Genomic DNA, 20,566 nt, shown 5'->3' with positions numbered 1-20,566 from the left:
CCTACTGTGACTGGGGAGGGTCCCGAGAATATCTTGGAGATGCTAGGGAGGGCTTCTCGTATTCTAACAAGGTAGTGCAAAAGCTGCCCTTTGTTCTGCTAACTGATTCTGTCCACTGCTAGATAGCTAATCCCTACTTAAATGGTTAGCATGTAACACCCATTGGCCTTCATGGGCCCAGTGACAAGCTGTTGACGTCCGAGTCATATTTACCACTCTGCCAGCCAAGGATGTGTATTCCAGTGCTGTAGGCGTGATGAGTGGCAGAACTGGTTTTAAGCCCATTCTGACTCAGGCATCCTAAAGTAAATTTTTACAAAGCTACTTTTATGATTATCAAACACTTCTGAGGTCACTGCACTTAAAACGTATAAGCAGGCCTTTCATTCCTGAAGGCAGGGTGCTCAGTTCTAAATGTGAGAGTGCCACTGCATGAGCAAGACACCCCTACATCCTACGCAGTCCATTCTCCCTGGTTGTAAGTGAGACAGCCATGTAACAAATAGAGGGGCACTGCGACATTACACGACGATCAACTGAAAACTGGCTGTAACAAATCCTAACATGTTTGGTATCAAACATGTTGGAATCATACCCCCACACTGGGAGGAATGATTCCATGCACCGTAAAGATCCTTTGGGAGGCCCTCAGTGCTCCTGGTACCAGTCTTCCAGACCCGGACAGCAAGCTAGGGCTGCTGCCGGCCAGAGACATGTTTCTCCCCTCCTGCTGCTCAGCCAAGCTCGGGCAGGGGAAGGGAGAACAATAGGTACCCTGTCACAGGAAGGTGTGACCACCTCCCAGACAGGGTTTAAGTGTATTGGAGCAGGGTAGGGGCGCTTTCCAGTGCCACATAGCCTGCGTGCAGGGCACACTTGATGCCCTCCATGCATAGTCCAGTCCAAACCAGTTCAGGAAGCCTTTGGCTCCCGCTCAAAACTGGACAAAGGACCGGGCAGTATCCCCCCTCTTGTCCAGCCCCTCCTTGGGGTGGGACCCCTGAATCGTCGCAACCATTTCCTTAGGGTATTTAAGGGCTTGCCTGTGGGTGGGTCCTTAGATTCTTTGTGTGACAAGATTCATTTCAGACACCACTTCTTCAACTGTCTGGGCACTTTGGACCTTGCTGGACTTAGCTCTGGGCCTCAAGGCTGCAACTGGGAGGACTCCTACTGCTCCTGATTTCGTCGCCCTGCTCGTCTGCTGCAACGTCTGTGCCTGTGCACCATACAGGAACCTTCCAAGGCCTGTGGGAATCCAAGACACCTGAAGGAATCTCCCTTGAAATGGAGGAGTCACTTTCCTGCATCTGCAGGCACCGCAACTAAGGTGACCGGTCTGCTGATAAAGGGCTCCCACAGACCCCCACAGACCCCGAAAGGCTCAGCAACACAGGTGGTGGTTCTTCATATCCCTCGGACCTGCCCTGTCCTCTCATCAAGTTTGAGGCCAGTATCCCTCGTCGGAGCCGCAGGAACCGAACCCCTGTGCACTGGGTCTACTTGTAGTTGCATAGGCTTGTTGGCTTCCTTCCACCAAGATCTTCGGGCTCCAAGTAGTCACAACCTCAAGCATCTCCTTTGACCAAGATCTTTGTCCTCACCGAATCTCTTGCACCGTGGGCTTGCATCTCTTGTGAGCTGCTCGACTTCCTCTTGCGACTCCATTGCCTCCGGCCTGTGGGTCCTCTTGAGTGTCATCTTTGAATTCTTTGGGCTCCCCTGATTGCTCAGGGCTTGCCTTGACTCCCCTGTTGTTGGTGAGTCTCCTGGACCTTGCTCTTCCCGACATTGTACCTTCTTCGACTTCAACGCTGGTTGTAGTTGCCAAGCCTTGTTGGTGCTTCTGACAGACACCTTCCCTCAACTCTCGACCTCTGATGTGGGACAGCTCATATCTGTCTCCTGGTCTTACACAGCATTGACTGGTCCGCTCAGCTGCAGTTTCAAGATCATCGCCGCTTCCCTGCAACACTCGACATCAGTGGGCATTCGTCTTCCGTGCCTCCTGGTCACTCTTGAGTGGCATAGACTCTGTCCCCTCTGCTTGCTGGTACTTCCTATCCTGAATCCACCTTTGGGTTCCACCGGACACTTTCACCTTCCACCGGACACTTTCACCTTCCCCTGCAGTTGCATATACCAGAAGTCCTCCATTGGTTTTGACGGCGGTTTCCGACGCCACTTCACACCTATGCACACAGCTTCCCTGGTTTAGGTAACCTCGTTCCTAAGGTATACATGTGTGGTGTGGCTCTCCAACCTTCTGTCTTCCACTGGGTTTCGTCAGGGTCCACTGGGAAGGATCCACTTCTTTAGAATTGCAAGCACGACTTACCCTTTGACTTACATTGAACTCGTGGTCATGTTCCCACTCTGCACACGGCCTCCTTGGGGCTTACATTCTACTTACCTGTTTCTACTGAAAAGTATTGTGTGCCTTGTGTATATCTCCTGCTAGGAGATATCTGTATGTTTTAGTGAGTGTCATATAATAAATGAGGTAATCACTGGAGAGAGCGAGGGTTTTGACGGGCAAGTCCCATCCTCGGATGTGTAATAATGAAAACAACTTGGACTGGCCCACTGTGTGGAAGTAGTGGAATATTAGTTAATATTCCAAGTCACTTGTAACATGAGCTTGTGTGCTGGGCACAATAAAGTTTGTTTATAAACCCCTCACACACCAACCTGGTTGGTGTCATGCTTCATCATCGGGGTCCAACCAGGCAGCCGAATGCCGCCTGGTTGTGCTTCAACGCCTGACTACAGCGGAGCAGGTGTGGTGCAGTAGTGTGATGTAGATGAAGGTGAGTAATAAAATGCACCTCTGGGGATCCTTGCCCAATATTTTATTCGTGGCGGCCCAGGATGTGAGATAAAAGTATGTGATGCTGGGACTAGAACCCCTAGCGAAGATTTTTACCCTTTTTCCGCACACCTTAGCGCGTGTGTAGGATACTAATCACACGTGGCACTACTTTTTGTCACCCGCTACCTGGTCCTGACGAAAGTCCCGCACACTTTTTCTTGGGACTGAAACATGTAGACCGCCAACACTTAGCCAACTAAGTAGTCATAATTTTTCTACTTGTAGTTGCATCACATACTTTTATCTCACACCCTGGGCTGCCACGAATAAAATATTAACTAATATTCCACTACTTCCACACAGTGGGCCAGTCCAAGTTGTCATATAATAATACATATTTTTATAAATACACTGTGTGGTTCTTTTTCACTTAATCTATACCTAAAATATTATGATCTGGCAAAATAAGTTGCTTTACTCTCCTTCTGGATTAAGCCTGAAAGCTGATCTCCACAGCTACCACTTAGCTTTCTAAGGTTGTATAAGACCACTAAAACCACCATAAGGGTTGTCTGGATTGGTGCAGGGTGCCCACTTACATAAGTATGCATCATATACCAAGCCAGCTTCTCAGTCCGCTTTTAAAAACTGAGCAGAAAATAACTTTAAAGCATTTTATTAGCCCTTTCTTGAGCAGAGGTTGAAATAAAGATATTATTCTCATTTAGGCCTAAAGAGTCTAGCCTGGCCTACAGTTGTAAAATAGCTTTTGGGGTTTATTACACTGTGAGTTACCCTAACTTCAATATGTAGTGTGTCCTGTTTTTGCATATTTGCATCCTGTCCTGCAGGCTTACAGGGTCATTTTAAGGGTCACTATTTAATATATATATAAATAATCTTTTCCTACATTTCAAGGGCATTTTTCCAAGCCTTGTCTCACTGCAATTCATTTAAACTGCAGCCTAAGAAGAGTGGAGGGGTGCTCCTGCAAAAATATATTTTTGTCATTTCAGTTAACAGTGATCATAAAAGCAAACAATATGGCAACCGCACATGAAAACCGTAACTACATTAAAACGTCAAGCTCAAGCTCATATATTTCCCTAAGTGCATAAAAACAATAAATTACAAAATTCATCAACCTAGTATACAATCATATGCATCCCCAAATATGTATAAACAATAAATGCATCACTCTAACACTGTCCTAAAGCCATCAGGATAGGGTCTTGAAAAGGCTTGAATTCTGGGATGACCATATAGAAAAGGCAGATTTGCTACAGGGATGCTGTAAAAATCGTTGTTACTTTCTCATATTTATTTCTATCAAAGTTGCACTCAGCCTGCACCTTTTAGTTCGCAGCTGGAAGCAACCACTGGGTGAACATATCTTTTAGGGTTGAAATATGTATGCTCTCCTTATTAGCCCTTATAATTTTGATGACTGGGAATCGAGCAATAGGGAGTCAGAGGGATAGAACCATGTTCTAAAGGTAATACTATGTCTTTGTTATAATAATAATATCTTTATTTGGATATAAAATAACATCCTTAAAAGGAGCACCAACAACAATACACATTGTAAAAAACTAAAAACTAGCATCACATAAACAACGATGGGTAGGTACAAGTGTTCCACATTGCATTATACAACTCCCTATTGTAAACAATCCACATGGCATTAAACTGACTTTAAAAGGTAAGGAGGTTGTGATACCGATGATTAGCAATGTTGGACTTGTAAACCAACCAACCGTTGACAACTAATTACAAGTTTTAAAAGTAAGTTCAGATAAAAATAGCAGCAACAGTTCAATAGCAGCGAATTATAAGAGAATACAGAGGTAAAAGGACTTTTTAACAGCTTAAAAATAATGCAATTTAATTTAGGCTGTTGCCGACAAGAGGCGATATGCAAGGCGTATGTAGGTTGTGAGGCCTATGTTTAAAGCTGTGTTTTCTGGTCTTAGGGCCGTGATGATTGCCTGTCTGCAGGACCGGATTCCCAGCCTGTTCCACTCCGCTTTCAATTTGCCTCTACGCTGTGACATGACATGACATGAGACATGAGTGTCTTTGTTATAAGTTCACAAATTATACAGGAAAGGAATTCAACCTGAATAGCCTTGCGATGCAGGGAATTCGTAGTGGAGATAAATCTCACTAAATTTATGACGTTGGTATGTAACTTTTCTAGGACTGGCAACGTTTTCAGGATTAATAGCGTGCCACCTATTTAAGATGATACATTGGAGTAAGTAAAATGCGCTGACATTTCAAAACATGGTTGATTGGCTTGCCCTCAGTTGCACTATGATTACAACACCAAAAAGGCAATGCCTCTGCATTCAATGATGTGATGGGATGCTGGTAGATTGTCTTTGTGTTACAGCTATGGACCTATTATTGTTCATTGCATCTATCTTTGTGCAGAATGCATCATTGGTGTACTTGGAGGCCAATGCTTGACTTTTCGGGTTATTCTCCATGCTGATGTGGGTTTAAGTACCCTCTACAAAGTAATAATCCCTCTTTTGCACAGTAACTGGTTTGTGGTTTTAAATTCTTTTATTTTACAGAGTTTTATATAGCGCAAACTTGACCCAAAGGTATTGGGTATGAGAGCGCTTTACATAGCACCAGTTGCTTTACATGAGGACACATTCATTTTTTTGTTTGGCACGGAGAGACGATGTGATTTGCCCAGAATCACAGGATGTTCAGCGTCGTTGCCGAGATTCGAACCCAGTTCCCCGGATTCGAGGTCGAGCGCCCTAGCCATTAGGCCAACTCCTTTCCCCGAGGTTTGAATCCTTATCCAGTCCAGTGTTCTTTTATATATTCTATCACTTTGTTTGAATCTTAGGGATCATTCCCATATTACGTGCTACCTGATCAGTTGCTGGAGCAGTGTTCACAGTTTGGTTACTTGCAAGGCCATTAAATGACAGTACTTAAGATGCAACCTCTGTTTTTTTAATTCAGTGGGGCATGGGAATTGACCCCTGATTATGTTGACCTTTGTCATAGGGTCCTCAGTTACCTTGCCATTTATAGTGTCAATTTAAAATACTCACTCAGCACCTAACAGATTGTCTCATTGGTCTCCATACTTATATTTGCGAATACTTACTCATACTAATATTGTGACCCCATGGTTTCGTTTATGAGATTTCTTCATAGCCAGTACCATATGCTTTTGGCTTCTGGATACTTTTGTCTAGTGCGCTACAAGTTATTTGTACATCTTATCTTCATTGAATGCCATCCTTAAGCAGTTACATAAGAAGTCAAAGTGGTCGTCATAAAAGAAATAAAGAGTATTACTGAGCCCATGTTGTTCTGTGCAAATTGCACTGCTTTAGATGCATGGCCAATAACTGTGTAGTACACATTGTGTATGTACTCTCCATGTCCAGGTATTGTGTGTACTTACCTTCATGGAGACGCTCAACTGCACGGGGAAAGTACAAATTTGATCAGGTTTAAAATTGCAATTCAATTGAGAAATGGCAGACATACAGTAGACTTTCAATGTAGTCTATTCCCGCCGGAAGAAGAGCAACTTGATGCCAACACATAGAAATAGACAAAGGGGATAGGGAGGAAGGGAAAGGTGTAGGGAGGGGATGGCAAAATAACAAAAGATAAGGTAATGAAAGTAAAGGTAAACCAACTTATTAAATGTATTTCAGGCTTTCGAATTTCCATTTTCCATGGCAGGCCAAATTGAAGCCATCATACACACATCCTGTCTCCCTCTCTCGAATTTCAGCATTCAAACTACAAACAAAGGGCACCTATATTAATATGCTAAACAAATGTTGATAACACCACTTGTATTTATATGGTAGGAAGCCTGGGAAGGACAGATGGTACTGATCGTGCATTCGCTTTATCTGTATGGTGTTGAGGTTATAACAATGGATTCGACTGTGAGGTTTGCCTGACAATACTATTAAAATACAATATAATATGCCAATCCCACACAGCTCAAATGTACTTTACATCGCCATCATGGGGGCACAGCAGCCATATGGCTATGTCCTACAGAACAAATTAGGCAACTCCTGATGGTATCTTAGACACAATACAGTTCCAAGTTAAAATGTTGGCTAGTGGTTTGCCAGCAGTTAGGATAAGATTGATCAAAAGAAAAACTATCAAATCAGTGCCATGCTGTTGTCATTGCGGAAACGATGCAAGTCTCCTTTCACCACATTGTCTCTTTTTTATGGTTGAATGTCAGTCACTACTAATAATGAAAGTGGATTTTGTTCGAGGAAGAAATTCTAGATGGTCAGGAAGATTTGCGTTCTGTAATCCCAGAAGAAGGGTCGCTAGGATCTAAGAAACGTATTGGGCCCAGATGAAGGGGGGAGAATAAGGTAACATGAGCCAGGCCAGTTCGCTGTAGTTTTGTCAGGACAGCAACCTACCAAAAGCTTCATCTCTCACTCTCGCTTGTGCAGGATGCCAATCTGGTTAGGGTCTGAGTCACTCCGGGACTATAGCTCACCCTCCTTTAGAAGCATTCAGGAGTTTGAGTATTGGGGGGTGAACCCCTACTCAAAAGGTTGGTTTACTTCGGCCTAGCAGGAGTAGGTTAATTCTGGGCCATTTAAAGAGATGTAGTTCTGCTTGGGTTGCTAGCTTTCATGGCTCTTCCACTTCTTTCCTCCTTCGCTCGGTCTATTCACTCATCACTAGGCAGTATCCTTGCCATAAAAATTAGCACTTAATTATAATCATAATAAAATATAGGTCACATAGCTAATGCTCATGGCACCAATTCACATTATTGCCCCTTTTGCATTCTTTTACTCATTCAACAGCATCTCTGCCTGATGCATGTTGCCATATGGCTCACAGGACCTTCTCTGAATACCACTCTTTTTTGGTGTACAGCGGCAACAAATGTGTGGGGCAGCAGATGCCTTAAAGCAGAAAAGGCTAACTTGCATTTTAAAAGGTCAGTACAGAGAAAGGGAGACCTATAAAAAATTTTCTTGGTGTTGAGGAGAGAAGCCCAGGTCAGGAGGTCACAGGACACAAGTTTAGATCTGAACATACGCTCATTGCTTAGGCACTTTCCTGTTTTTGTTTATCTTCCACAACACACACTCCGCATCCCTCTGCCCTATGGCTGTGCATACGGTTTAGTTCTTAATACAGTAATGGAAATACAATTAAGAAATTACCACGAGTGTCTTTTAGTATACAGAAGATATTACAAAATCTCAACATATAGAAAGGAAAATGGATGCCTGTTTTCAAATGGCAACCTCTTTAATGTTATTATGGGGATTAAATAGCTTTCCAATCCATAAAGACAAGTTATGTATTTATTCCTGGTTTGCACAGCATGCTTCTTCACTTGAGACTCCAGCTCGCTTTATTTGGGGACAAGATTAAGGACAGTTTGGACAATGCTATTTTTGAATGAAAAGGGACAAAAGGTTAAAATCTCCAATACATTCGGAGATCCTGTTGTTAGATAGACTGTTGCCATACTAACCTTCTAACAAATTCGAAGTAGGGCAGCATTTATATAACTATTTATTATTATTTTAGCTCCTTGGAGCATTGGGTACGGTCCTTCTTTGTGCTGGGACACGACATTACTTCTGGTCCAGCTGCACAATTAATGTATGTCCTTAGTATTTATGTGCATATTATGTAGATTGCACCCTAGAACTGCAACCAAACAAAAATACTTATTTTCATATCCTTCCACCGCTTGTAATCCATGGGTATGAAGCAGACTTCCGCTCCTAGGAGGCTTTGTGGGTGACACAGCTACAAACATGGTTTGTTACGCAAAACATAGCCTATGTAGAACATTCTAGTCCATTCCTTTATGTTATAAAGTTTAAATGAGACAAATGGACTCATAGCAGAGTTTCTTGGCTTTGTTTAGGGTATGGGTACATTTGCCAAAGGAGTCTTCCATGCAGGGCCAGTGTCCTATTATTAGCAGTGAACCCCTTGTGGAGCAGTGCAGTCATGCCAGATAAGACATATACACATATGTTAAATCAAGCTGAGAAGCTGTGTTTCAAATGCCCATGGGTGTTTAGCAAGATGAGTTTCAGTGTGAAACTTGTGTTGCTCGAATCAGAACAGTGTACATGTATGGGTACAGGTGATTTGCGTTTGTGTATTGTTTTGATGTTTATCTGGTAACACGACTTTTTGTGCTTGGAAAGGTAGTATTTGTCTGTGTCTGTCGTTGATCTGTGTGCTTGACATGCATTAAACAGAATCAAAGAAAAAACCCTTGTCTTTGCACAAACTTCACTGGTGTTTTGTGAATATACTTGATTGATTTTTAGCGAGAGGCTGCCTTAGTCAGTTTAGTGAATATGTGCACATGCCTACATGCACCCTAAGACTAGGGAATAGCTAGGGTGAAAAGATATGCAAAGAGTAGAGTTGAACCAAAAAAAAGAGGCTTTGTGAAGCTATTGAAGGAAGACAGGGGAACCTTCCAGTAATTGGGATCGAGTGAGTATATGGTCCAAAAACCGTTCACAAGGGAAATGCTGTTTTGATCTTGGGCAAGGAGGTTTATCGATCAGAATATATCAGATGGCTGTCAGTTGAAAAAAGCTATAAAATAAATTGGAATAGAAGGCAATGCAGGAGTTGACAGCTACCATGGAAGCACTGGCTAATGAGGGAAAGATATCAGGTTCAGTCTCAGCCAATTTTCGTTATTGAAGAATTACAGATCCCTTATTTTTATGTTTTACCAGAATTCCAACAAAGGAAGTCTGTCCCCACCAGGAAGACCCCTTGTTTCTTGAATAGACTCAGTGTTAGAAACATTATAACATTTTGCATCTTCTTTGTGGGTTCTGAAGCCATAAAATCCTCCCATACCTGAAAGACGCTAATGACATTCTTAACTTTATCAAGGATAGACCATACAACTGTGCTTGATAAATCTACATTTGACATTAGATGTAGGAGCTCTCAGTTCAAGCATTTCACAACTGAGCACTTTGGATTAAGTAGAATAGATGTTACATAACACAGATTGTTCTTACAACACTCCTATGGATTTAGGATAGGGTGCACAGAATTGGCCATGACAGGCAATTTCTTTTGGAAGTGAGTGAGACTTCAGGCGGTTCGGTTATCGAACAAAGTGTGCCTAAACTTTATGCTCATACCTTACTACTGAAGGAAATACATTATATTACTAACCCTTACAGTGAAAAATATCAGTGTGGAAGAGGTACATTGATGATATCATCAGGAAAGGTGTGTCATAGAGGAGTCAGCCTTAGAATCAATGCAACCACAACAAAGATGGAATTGAATTTCTTTATATCAGTGCTAAAGGATCCGTCTTAAAAAGAAAAATCCACGATATGATCACTGACTTAAGTCCATTATTAATATTTGACGGAATCCATCTGTGCCCTTTAAGTTCCATTTGGGAACTTTCTTATAATTAGAAGAAATTTTTCCAGCATCGTTGATTTTAATGATCCAGTAGAGACTTTGCTGTGAAACATCAAATTATTGGTTATCTTACTAGGATACTACTGGAATGCCAAGAAGCAAGCCATAAACAATCCGAAGTGACACTTAAAAACGTATCCGAAGGCTTCCCAAGACAGTATCGGCAGGGTCACCTATCTTATCTACTACAGCCAGATAAAGCGTGCAATCAATAAACATTTTATATACAGAATGAGTGTCGCAAACTATGATTACTTTCTTTTTGCATTTAAAAGATCTTTGAATTTACAAGATCATCTTTTACGTACTAACACATTGTAAAAGAGCAAAAAGCTATAAAAATATTGACTAACTAACACTATTACATTTTTGGAAATTCACTGGACTCTACCCCTGTAGGTCGTCTTCAGTATGTACTTTCTCTAAACTACTAAAAATATACTTGTTTTAGGATTACAAACTTTATGAGAACAAAGGTTCCATACGAATTATAGTTCAGACCAAGAGGTCTACAGGATTGCATGTTCTTGTGGTTTGACGTACACCAAAATGACCATGAGAAAAGTAAAGACAAGGATGATTGAACTTGAAAACAATATACTGCCTGGGGATACAGTGACTAAACTCATTAGCCATACTAAGGAACAACATAGTGCACATGTTATATTTTGGACAGCCTGCCTTGCAAGCATCTAGTCACAGGTTACTTTTCTGAGAGCAATGGTGGGGCCAAAGATCTGTGTGCCATATTACGGGCCTGAACGATGAAGTAGAATGGAACACAGACCGTGGTTAAGACAGTGGTTATTAGCATTCCCAGCACATACTTCCACTATACCCTCCCGATCATGGATTTTGAATGGCACTCTCTTGGAAACGTGCATGCTACTTTGACATCCACATTTCCTTCTTACCTTATCCCCATTGGCTCTCTGGATCCATTTCAAAGAGTGCGGGAGCTGGAAGAGACTCATTCCAAGGGCGACACATAATGTCTTTACTTTGGTGGATGTATGGAATTGTTTGCATTTTTAAAACTAAAGCTCATTACCTTACTGCTCAAGAGATTTCTGAGTGCAGTGAATCGTTCAACATTAGTGAAACAAAGCCCTGCTATGATCTGTTACCAGTATAAAGTAGGATGCATTATTATTCTTTAAAAAAATAGGTGTATTACGTGACTCCTGTATCAATTAAACTTTACAACTGTAATTTTTATACTAAGTTTGGGATGGTGGAGAAAGGTACGAAGAAAGAATTGTCACATAAATAACTTTTAAGCTTTGTTCATAAAACTATCATCTCCTTTTTGAATTTACAGGATGTTTCCTACATGGCAACTATCACTCTGCCAAGAAATATTTTTAATATGAATTGTTTGGAAATCATCACAAAAGGTGTGGTGATGGGTTGTTTACAATAACCATCCCAAATGTAATTTTGTAAATCTTTTTAATCTAGACCACTTATACCTGAAGACAATGTGCATCCTTTATGTGGAACAACTTTTGCGTGTATATGATCTGTTTCATGGTGACTTACCATCAGGATTTGTCTTACTTATGGTACTAATGAATGTGCTTGACCCAAGGCACGTATAGCAGCCACTGAAACATGTTGACTGACTAGATAGGGAAGCATTTAAGTCTAGATAAGTCAGGATATAGCACAAAATTATATGATTTTGACAGTGATTACCTGGGTAATTAGGGGATTTTTGCGAGTACAGTAGTCCTGGAACCGCCGTACTCACAGTGGGGGTCCGACCACTACGGCGGGTTCACCTGCCGTATTATGTGTGGCTGTGGGACCATCACAGGACCGCAACCCCCGCTAGGATCAAGAATCCTGCTGCGGTCTTTAAATGGCACCACCGAGTATATTACGACCTGCATATCCACCACCCCTTTGGCTGCATGACGGACATGCAGGTAAGGAAGTCCAAGCAGGGCCCCTGGCAGAATCTGATCCTGGGGGTGTTGTGCCCCTCCTCCCTGGAATTGCACCTTCGTTCTTGCATAGTACTGTACAGGAACGTGCAGTAAGCACTCTCATGGCAGCAGTATGCTTATTAGGTTCTTCTATGAGCCTAACAGATCGCCACCTTGAAACTGCCGCCCGCCCTCACCCTGGATTCAACTTGTAATCCAGCAGGCGGGCTCACCACGGTCTTGGCGGCCTTCCTGAGACCGCCACAGTGGCGGTCCCATTGAAGACTGCCAACCTTGTAATAAGACCCTGAGGTACCCGACTTTTATTGAGAAAGCTGATGGGGAATAACTGTTCATAGGTACTTCACCCTCCTAGACGGAGAGCCCCAGGATAAAGCATGCCACCTTATGTTGGGGAGGATTTACTTCCTGCGATTACATCCTCGCCAAACATTTTGGCTTACAGGGACAAGACGGTGCCCATGTAATTCAAAGGCTGATTTATACATTTGTACATTTGTTTTGTAGTCTGTTTCCCCTATTCCTCCCTCAACGAAATTCAAACTCTTCTCAATATTTTTAACATAAATATACCAACAAAAGAGTACAGAATGAGAGAGACCCTACTTGGTCAACAGTCGAGGATTTCAGAGGGATAATGCTGTGATCTATGTTGACAAATGTTATGGCAAGGACTCTTATGGGAGTTTTTTTCACGTCTTTTATTGCTGTTAAACATTTAACGTTCCTGAATGATTCCTGGTGCGAAGAGGAGGTACACCATTCTATTAATGTACAGACCAAACAAAAGCTTGTTCGCCAGTGACATAACGTGGCATATTATTTACACTTAATGTGTCGTTTCCGTAAAGCCCTTTATTTATTGTCCTGCTAATTCTTCAGAGTAGTAACATTGCATTACTAGTTAAATTAGTTAGTTTAAATTTTGCAATGCACCTTAAATATGTTTTTTGTGAAGCTACACATTTGTTTTTTTGTTCGTAAAATGACATTTTCATTAATAATATTTGCTTACTATTTTTCAGGAGTTGACAAGTGCTTTGATGCATGTGAAGCTGCACCTGTTTGTCCAGATCTTTACCCTTGCATTCTTCCCGACAGCAATATGGTTTTTTCTTCAGGCATTATCAATCACGCCGATAAATGAATGGCTTTTAAAAGGGTACGTTTTTGGAGCGTTACTGCAAAATTCTGTTTGTTTCTTGCGCTTTTTGCTCCTCACCTTGTTGTTGATGATTAATGGACTGCTTTTACTTTCTGTTTTACCTGTCAGTCAAATGTATAATTTGTCTCTTGGAATCCCAATTACTATGTACTTATTTCTGTTCTCCCATCATGCTGTAGGTTGGATACTTAATATCAGAAAGAACTATCCCAGTGGGGAAATCCTGAAACCAAAAACCATATTTTATATCCACCATTGAATAAAGAAAAATATTTGACAGACCAATCTGAAACATGGAAAATATTTGTAAGGTCCTATGGAATATGAGTTTCATGACCATAACGACTACCTCAATCGACTCTGCAGAGCTTTACCACTGTCCATTGTTTCATTGCTGTTCTAGTGATGAAATGTAAATAAAGCCAAGCATACCACATTTATAGGTGTATACTGCCGAGAACAATTTCAACAATCCATTACTTTTAGGACAGACTTTTATTTAGCAAAGGGAGTTTTTTCTTACAAATTCTACATTCTTAGATACACAATCAATCATTGTATTCTTCTTTTTAGTCCAGACAAGCAACCAGTATAGTTCAGAATTTCTTTTACTATTTTCATTAAACACGTCCTTTTTAAATGTTTCATTTAAGTTAACTTCCGGAAAATCTGTGACTGGCAACATGTATATGGTCCCATATTGTTATCTCGGGATTCTGGTGAAATTTACAGAACTCTTGACCTTGGACCTCGTAGTTTTTATGGTCAGCAGAACCCATTGATGTCAGTCTAAGACCATCCAAAACAGTAACTCAGTATTTATCCTATATATTTAAAACAACCCTGTAAATGTCAATGCATATGCCCACATCCTCCGACAAAAGCCCTAGAATCATTTATAGCCTTGCATGCTTCTTTTCAGCATATGAAGAAAGATTTTAGAACTTTGTATACTGTACAGTTGCTTTATTTGTTGCTCGGTGGTCAAATTTTGTCTTGATGAGTGAACTCAAAGGGCATGTGCAAAGCTGATTGACTACATTGTAAAGTTTATAACAAGCATCTTGGGTCAACTGGCGCGGATTTTCGTTTTTGTCCTGTCCTATAATCCCCTGGGTTGTTAGGGATATTTTTATGAATGTGCTGTCGAGTTTGATTCACATGACCCAACCATGCTGTGTGTTCTTTGCTGGCATCAAATGCACCTTTTGTGTTTAATGCCTTACTGATTTGATTTCTGCGTCTATTTTCATACTCATGGTTCCTACATCACCCTGAATCTAATTTTAGCACCTACGTGCATGCTGGTCCTCAAGACTTTTCCCAAGTATTTATGTAAATCCATGTAAGTGACTTTCCTTCATGCCTGAAGACTTTTTTAAGCTTCCCTAGAGTACATACTAGGAAACAGACCACTGGAATGACAAAAATGAACTCATTGAATAAGAGCCCAAACCCTCAGAAAGATGCTTAATGGCAAAACAAGAGACTTTCCTCTCTGTTGACCTGGGTGGTATGCCTTCATGGCTTAACTACATGAGAGAATGTTTCCGTCTGCTCTGATGATGTAAGGAGTGAGGTAATTGAATGAAACTTGAAAGAACAGCCTTTTGTTTTCAAACTAGAGCCCACCTCTTATATCACAATTCATATACCTTCTCTTCTGAAATTGAAGAGGCATGTATGATGATGAAGTGAGTTCCTTTCTGAAGTCCAGAAGCAGCACTGAGACAAAATGTTAGGATTTCCTTATGATCTCTTTAGACAGTCATATCTACACTTTGGATTTTATTTTTGCAACAAATGTCAAGTAAAGATCACAGCATTTGCCTTCAATCAATCAGTATTTGAAGAGCACGCTAATCACCCAGAGGGGTATCCAGGACTTTAAAGTTGCTAAAAGATTTGAAGACATGTACAGCGGCAAAGAAAGTGGACTTGATGTTAGTTCTAACCAGATGGTCAGCAGATGCCTCCTTTGTCATCTGTAGATTTGTCTGAGATGATTGAGATAAGTTGTCATCCCTCTTAGAATTTCTTCTTGAAGACCTGCAGATAGCAACTAGGAAGATCGTGTGTGATTTATAATATGCGATTTTAGTAAATAATTGGATATTTAGGACTTGAAAGTGCTTTTTTATTTTTGTAGATCTAAACACTAAACCGTCTGTCGTTATTATTTGCAGTGCCATCACTTTAAGCTGAAATACCTTCCAAGGAAAGAGGATCATAGTAACCATCATACCTTAAAATGTCGTGTGGTACACTAGACACCAAGACTTATTTTAAAATGCACCTTGTTGCTCTGTGTATCAACAACAAACCATTTCACTTTCATATCTTTTTTAATTATCCTTTTTAATATCGTCCTCTTTTGATTGTGCTGAAACATTGCCATTTGCCTCTGTGCCACACTCACATTCTTGCTTCATAATATGCCTGTTACAAAATCCTGCCTGTACATCACATCCCGCTGCTGCACTGCCACTGCCCTCCTTTTTATTACTTTGAGCCGGTAGCCTGCTGAAAGAAGTTTTCCTGAACCACCTCTGTACGATATGACCAAGGATACCTTAAAAAACATAAACTTTAGCACAAAACAGTGGGAAGGAAAAGAGAACTTAAGGTGAGTGCAGTAAGGCCATTTTATAGCTCAGTAGTGTGTAGCGTCTCCCCAGCCCGATGGCATGTAAATGAATTACGCCGCACATGGAGCTCAGTATTACACATCTTTATTCTCTTGAGTGTAACCTTAACAGACACATATTGCGTCATGAATTTTATTGACCACACCCAAACTCGCCACTAGACTACAGAGTCTAGTAGAGACCATAGGGGTCCTGCGCTCTATAATACACAATACACTAAATCTTCCCCTTTATTAAATAAAAAGTGCAAACATAAAAACACACACATATATACATATATACACACACTCTCACACACACATCATAGATCCTCAATGAGTCGTTGAGGCGCTCGAATCACTCTTTCAAATCGCGTAGTGTGAGGCTGAGGAAACACCGCAGAAACAGCTGCACCAGGCACGGGTGATCTAGACCAGGAGTCTCCAACAAGTAGCTCGAGAGCTACTGGTAGCTCGCCAGTATCTTCAAAGTAGCTCTCTGAAGTAAAGTCCAGTATCAAATTCAGAGAGTATGTGCCTATTAAAGAAGGCAGCAGTGCTCAGCTCAAGACGCTTAGAGTGACAACCAGGCAGATTTATGGCAGAAACTCATACTAACACTCAAACACACTGTGTCAGCCTACAGGGCCTGCTACATGACGTCTGTATTCAATCTCAATATAATTAAGCCACAAGGAGATTGACCAGTGTTGTAGTCCTTCTTTTATCTTTTAACAGTGCACCATCAAATAAATATGGCAGCAGTAGCCTGAGCAGAAATCAATGCTGACCCACCAAAGTGTGAGACTGGAGGAGTCAGAGTGAAAACGTGTCAGTTGGATGCATGATCTCAAGACCTGATGTGAACAGGGTATGATCCAGACCAGAGAAAATTAAGAGATTCATCAACATTTATGTGTGTGTCCATAAAAAACACTATTGCTTCCTGAAACTATGCCTGGTGCCAAGAACCACTAAATGTATATGCTAGCCCCCATCATCAAAGTGTTATCTCTGGCATAATTGTGTCCATTCCTGCCATAATAGTGCCAATGGCATAATAATGGTAATCCTTTTTTTTTTTTTTTTTGTCCTCATATATGCCACCAGAATTCTTATGCTCTAGATGGGTCTCGCTGTTGCCTCTTATACTGTAGTTTTCGTATCCGCCCCGGAAACAGTATCATAGCAGACAGGGATGTCCCAGAGGTAGGCTGTTTTCCTTATCCCACTCCTCAGAGCCTATTTTGGGCGCCCTAGGCAAAGTGGAGGACAGGACCGACACAACCTCTGGCATAATCATAGGACCGCTCACCTGTTTATCCAGATCATCAGTTTAGACCAAACATTTTCAGTGATCTCGTTACGACCAGCTAAGTCCATTTTACATACTTCCATTATATGTTTCAAGCATATTACAAATCTAGGAGGAGACGCTGACTTCCACTCCATACAAATTTCTCTCCTTGCAATGACTATTATATAAAAAATAAACTTAGTGTCTAGACTATTAATATTATAATCGTCTATTAAGCCAAAAAATACAAGTCTACGAGAGCAAGTAATAGTTATAGAAAGTACGTCACTCAAAAAATCCGTTATCGCTTTCCAATAATCTTGAATAGCTGGACAATCAAGGAAAATATGGACATCATCAGCGGTACAATGATTACATCGAGGACAGTAGTAATTGTTACGAGTAATCTTATGCAATTTGGCCGGAGTCCAATAGACTCTATAAGCCGTAAACAAATGATTACGTCTTAAATTGGCTGGTTTAATTAGCCTCTGTGAAAGAGTAAAAGAGTCTGACCAAACTTTACAGATTTCCTCAGGAGGGTCAGGTATACAGTTTCCCCATAATTTTTTCAGCTCCAAGTGCAAAATACTATTCTCTTCTGTAATCATTAAATTGTACCAAAATGAAAGTTCTTTTAACCATTTCCCCCCCTGCCAATTGCATCAAGAATGTCTGTATTTTTCTCCCTTTGCATATTTTGACTAGACCACCAGGCAGATAATTGATAATATTTGAACCTAGTCAGCTGGCCATTGGTTAGTTGTGCTAAAGAGTTCCAGTTCACTAGGCCTGAATCTCCCCAGAAATCTCCCCATTTTTTTAACCCGGCTGTTTTCAAAGGTTGTGAAAGGCGATCTTGAAGACATTGAGGTGTACCAGGAGAATCCCATATTGGAGTGTGTGTATGATAATAAGGGATATCGAATGTCTTCCTGATAAACCCCCAATTTCTTAATGCAGTCTGTAGGATTCTGAGGCGAATTTTCTAAAAAAAATTCTGGTCTCCAAACTTAAATAAAAAGAAATCATGGTCATAAGGTAGATCGTTTAATAAGGCTTGAAACAGGCGGCCCTGCGATGATGCATCTAACTTGTTTGCAAGGAGCCTAAAATTTTTCAAGTGGAAGGCATGGCAGTATAACATTAAATCCGGGAGGGCTAACCCTCCAATTTTTAAGCCCCTTCTCAGCTTCTTCCATGCAATTCTAGTGGACTTGCAGGCCCATATGAATGATCCGATTTTGCCCTGTAAAGTATTTATGTCTTTAGGTGAAAATGATAGAGGGATGCAGTTGAATAGGAAAGTCAATTTTGGAAGGATTGTCATCTTAATGAGATTGACACAATCATATATATTCAAAGGCAGGCTCCCCCATCTATTTAAAGTTTTATTAATATCTTTAGCCACCGTTTGCCAACTGAGTGATGTAATGTCTTTTACAGATTGGGTTAAGTGAATTCCCAGGTACCTCATTGTCTGTTTTGCACCCAATATGTGTATGTTATTATTCCATCCCATAATCTCCGTTTTCTCCTTATTTATCTGGTAGCCTGACAGTTTCCCAAATTCTTCCGATAAGAGAAACAACCTTGGTATTGCTGCTGAGTGATCAGAGGTATATAAGAGAAGGTCATCTGCGTACAATGCCACTTTCAGAGACAGATTACCGAGCTGGAATGGTTGAATTATGTTGTCCTCTCTGATTCCACACGCAAAAGGCTCCATATACACATCGAACAGAAGGGGAGATAAGGGGCAGCCCTGCCTGGTTCCACGAGATATATCAAACCACTCGGATAGGATTCCATTAACTAGAACCTTCGCCTTTGGATTATGATATAATGATCTGACCGCCTCTATAAAGATAAGAGGGAACCCAAATGCCTCCATTGTGGCCCCTAAATACTTCCAATTGACCTGATCGAAGGCCTTAGCCGCGTCTATGGCGATCAGAGCAAGCAGAAGATTTTTAGTGCTGGCATAGTCTATGGATCTTATTGCTTGAAATGTTAATTCATTTAACTGTCTCCCTGGTATAAAGCCTCTCTGGTCAGGGTGAATTATGGATTTTATGACCTTCGATAGTCTAGTGGCTAGAATTCCAGAATAGATCTTCATATCGGTATTTAACAATGAAATGGGTCTATAGGACTCTATTCTTTTGGAATCTTTGTTAGGTTTTAGTATGAGCGTTATAATGGCTTCAGCCCATGAGGGGGGAGTAGAATTACCGTGGATTAATAATGAGTTAAAAAGATCCCTTAGCGGAGGTATTAGTTGATCTTTATTATCTAAATAAATCTCCACTGGCAACCCATCTGAGCCTGCAGCTTTCCCTCTTTTCATTTTCTTTAGTTGTCCCAGAATTTCCCCTTCTGTGATCTCACTTCCCAAATAAGCTTTATCTGTTTCAGACATTAGCGGTAAATGTTTTGTTGCCAGCCAGGATTCTAAATCCTCCCCCTTAGGATCTTTGTCTTCCATGTAGAGACTACTCATAAAGGACCTTGCTTCTCCTCTAATCTCTGCATCCGTTTCCATCAAATCTCCTGTCTGCCGTTGTACTAGGGCTTTAATGTTATTTCTTGTTCTCTCTTCTCTAGCTTTCCAGGCTAGGAGGGCTCCGCACTTTTCCCCGTATTCAAAATTTTTTAATCTACTAGACTCCCATTTTTCTTTAAGAATTCTCTCATCTGAAATTTTTAACTGAAGTTGTAACTCTGTAAGTTCCTTCTCTAGCAAATGTACTCTACTAGAGTTCGTTAGGATTGCATTTTGTAGTTCAAGATCCTTACTTGTTATTGCTGTCAAGTCTTCCTTTCTTATTATTTTCCTACTCTTTCTCTTATGATTCATTAATGAACTTAAGACTCCCCTCAGATAGGCCTTGTAAGTTTCCCATACGACTTGGAGGGAGGAAGTTCCTGAATTTATTAAGAAGAATTCTAATGTTTTGTCTTTAACATCTACTTTTATTTGTTCATCTAAAAAAGTGATCTCTCCAGTGTCCACCTAAGTTTTAGGGGAGTTGTATTCAGTTCAATTACCATTTCCAAGACAGCGTGGTCCGATAGTCCTGTAGGTGTAAAGGAGAGGTAATTGATATCTTTGAGAAGGTGTTGATCGACTAAAAAATGATCTATTCTTGAATAGTTCTTATATTTCTTACTATAAAAAGTAAAGCCTAGTTGAGTTCTATATTTTTTCCTCCAAACATCAACTAGAGTGAAATCT

General features: G+C 40.9%; 1 protein-coding gene across 2 annotated transcripts in view; it reads left to right on the top strand.

Annotated features, from left to right (window-relative positions):
• The window catches only part of SLC10A7 (solute carrier family 10 member 7), a 757,514-nt gene that overhangs the window by 104,511 nt on the left and 632,437 nt on the right, over positions 1 to 20,566 (top strand). For both annotated transcript variants that reach the window (XM_078676893.1, XM_078676894.1), the window contains exon 3: positions 13,266 to 13,402. In XM_078676893.1, the coding sequence (XP_078533019.1) occupies positions 13,266 to 13,402 (137 nt within the window). The remainder of the gene's footprint in view (positions 1 to 13,265; positions 13,403 to 20,566) is intronic.

Source organism: Lissotriton helveticus, chromosome 2_1, assembly GCF_964261635.1.
Source record: "Lissotriton helveticus chromosome 2_1, aLisHel1.1, whole genome shotgun sequence".
NCBI classification, from domain to species: Eukaryota; Metazoa; Chordata; class Amphibia; order Caudata; family Salamandridae; genus Lissotriton; species Lissotriton helveticus.
Note: the sequence above shows the minus strand (reverse complement) of the source record. Positions and strands in the feature narration are given on the sequence as shown.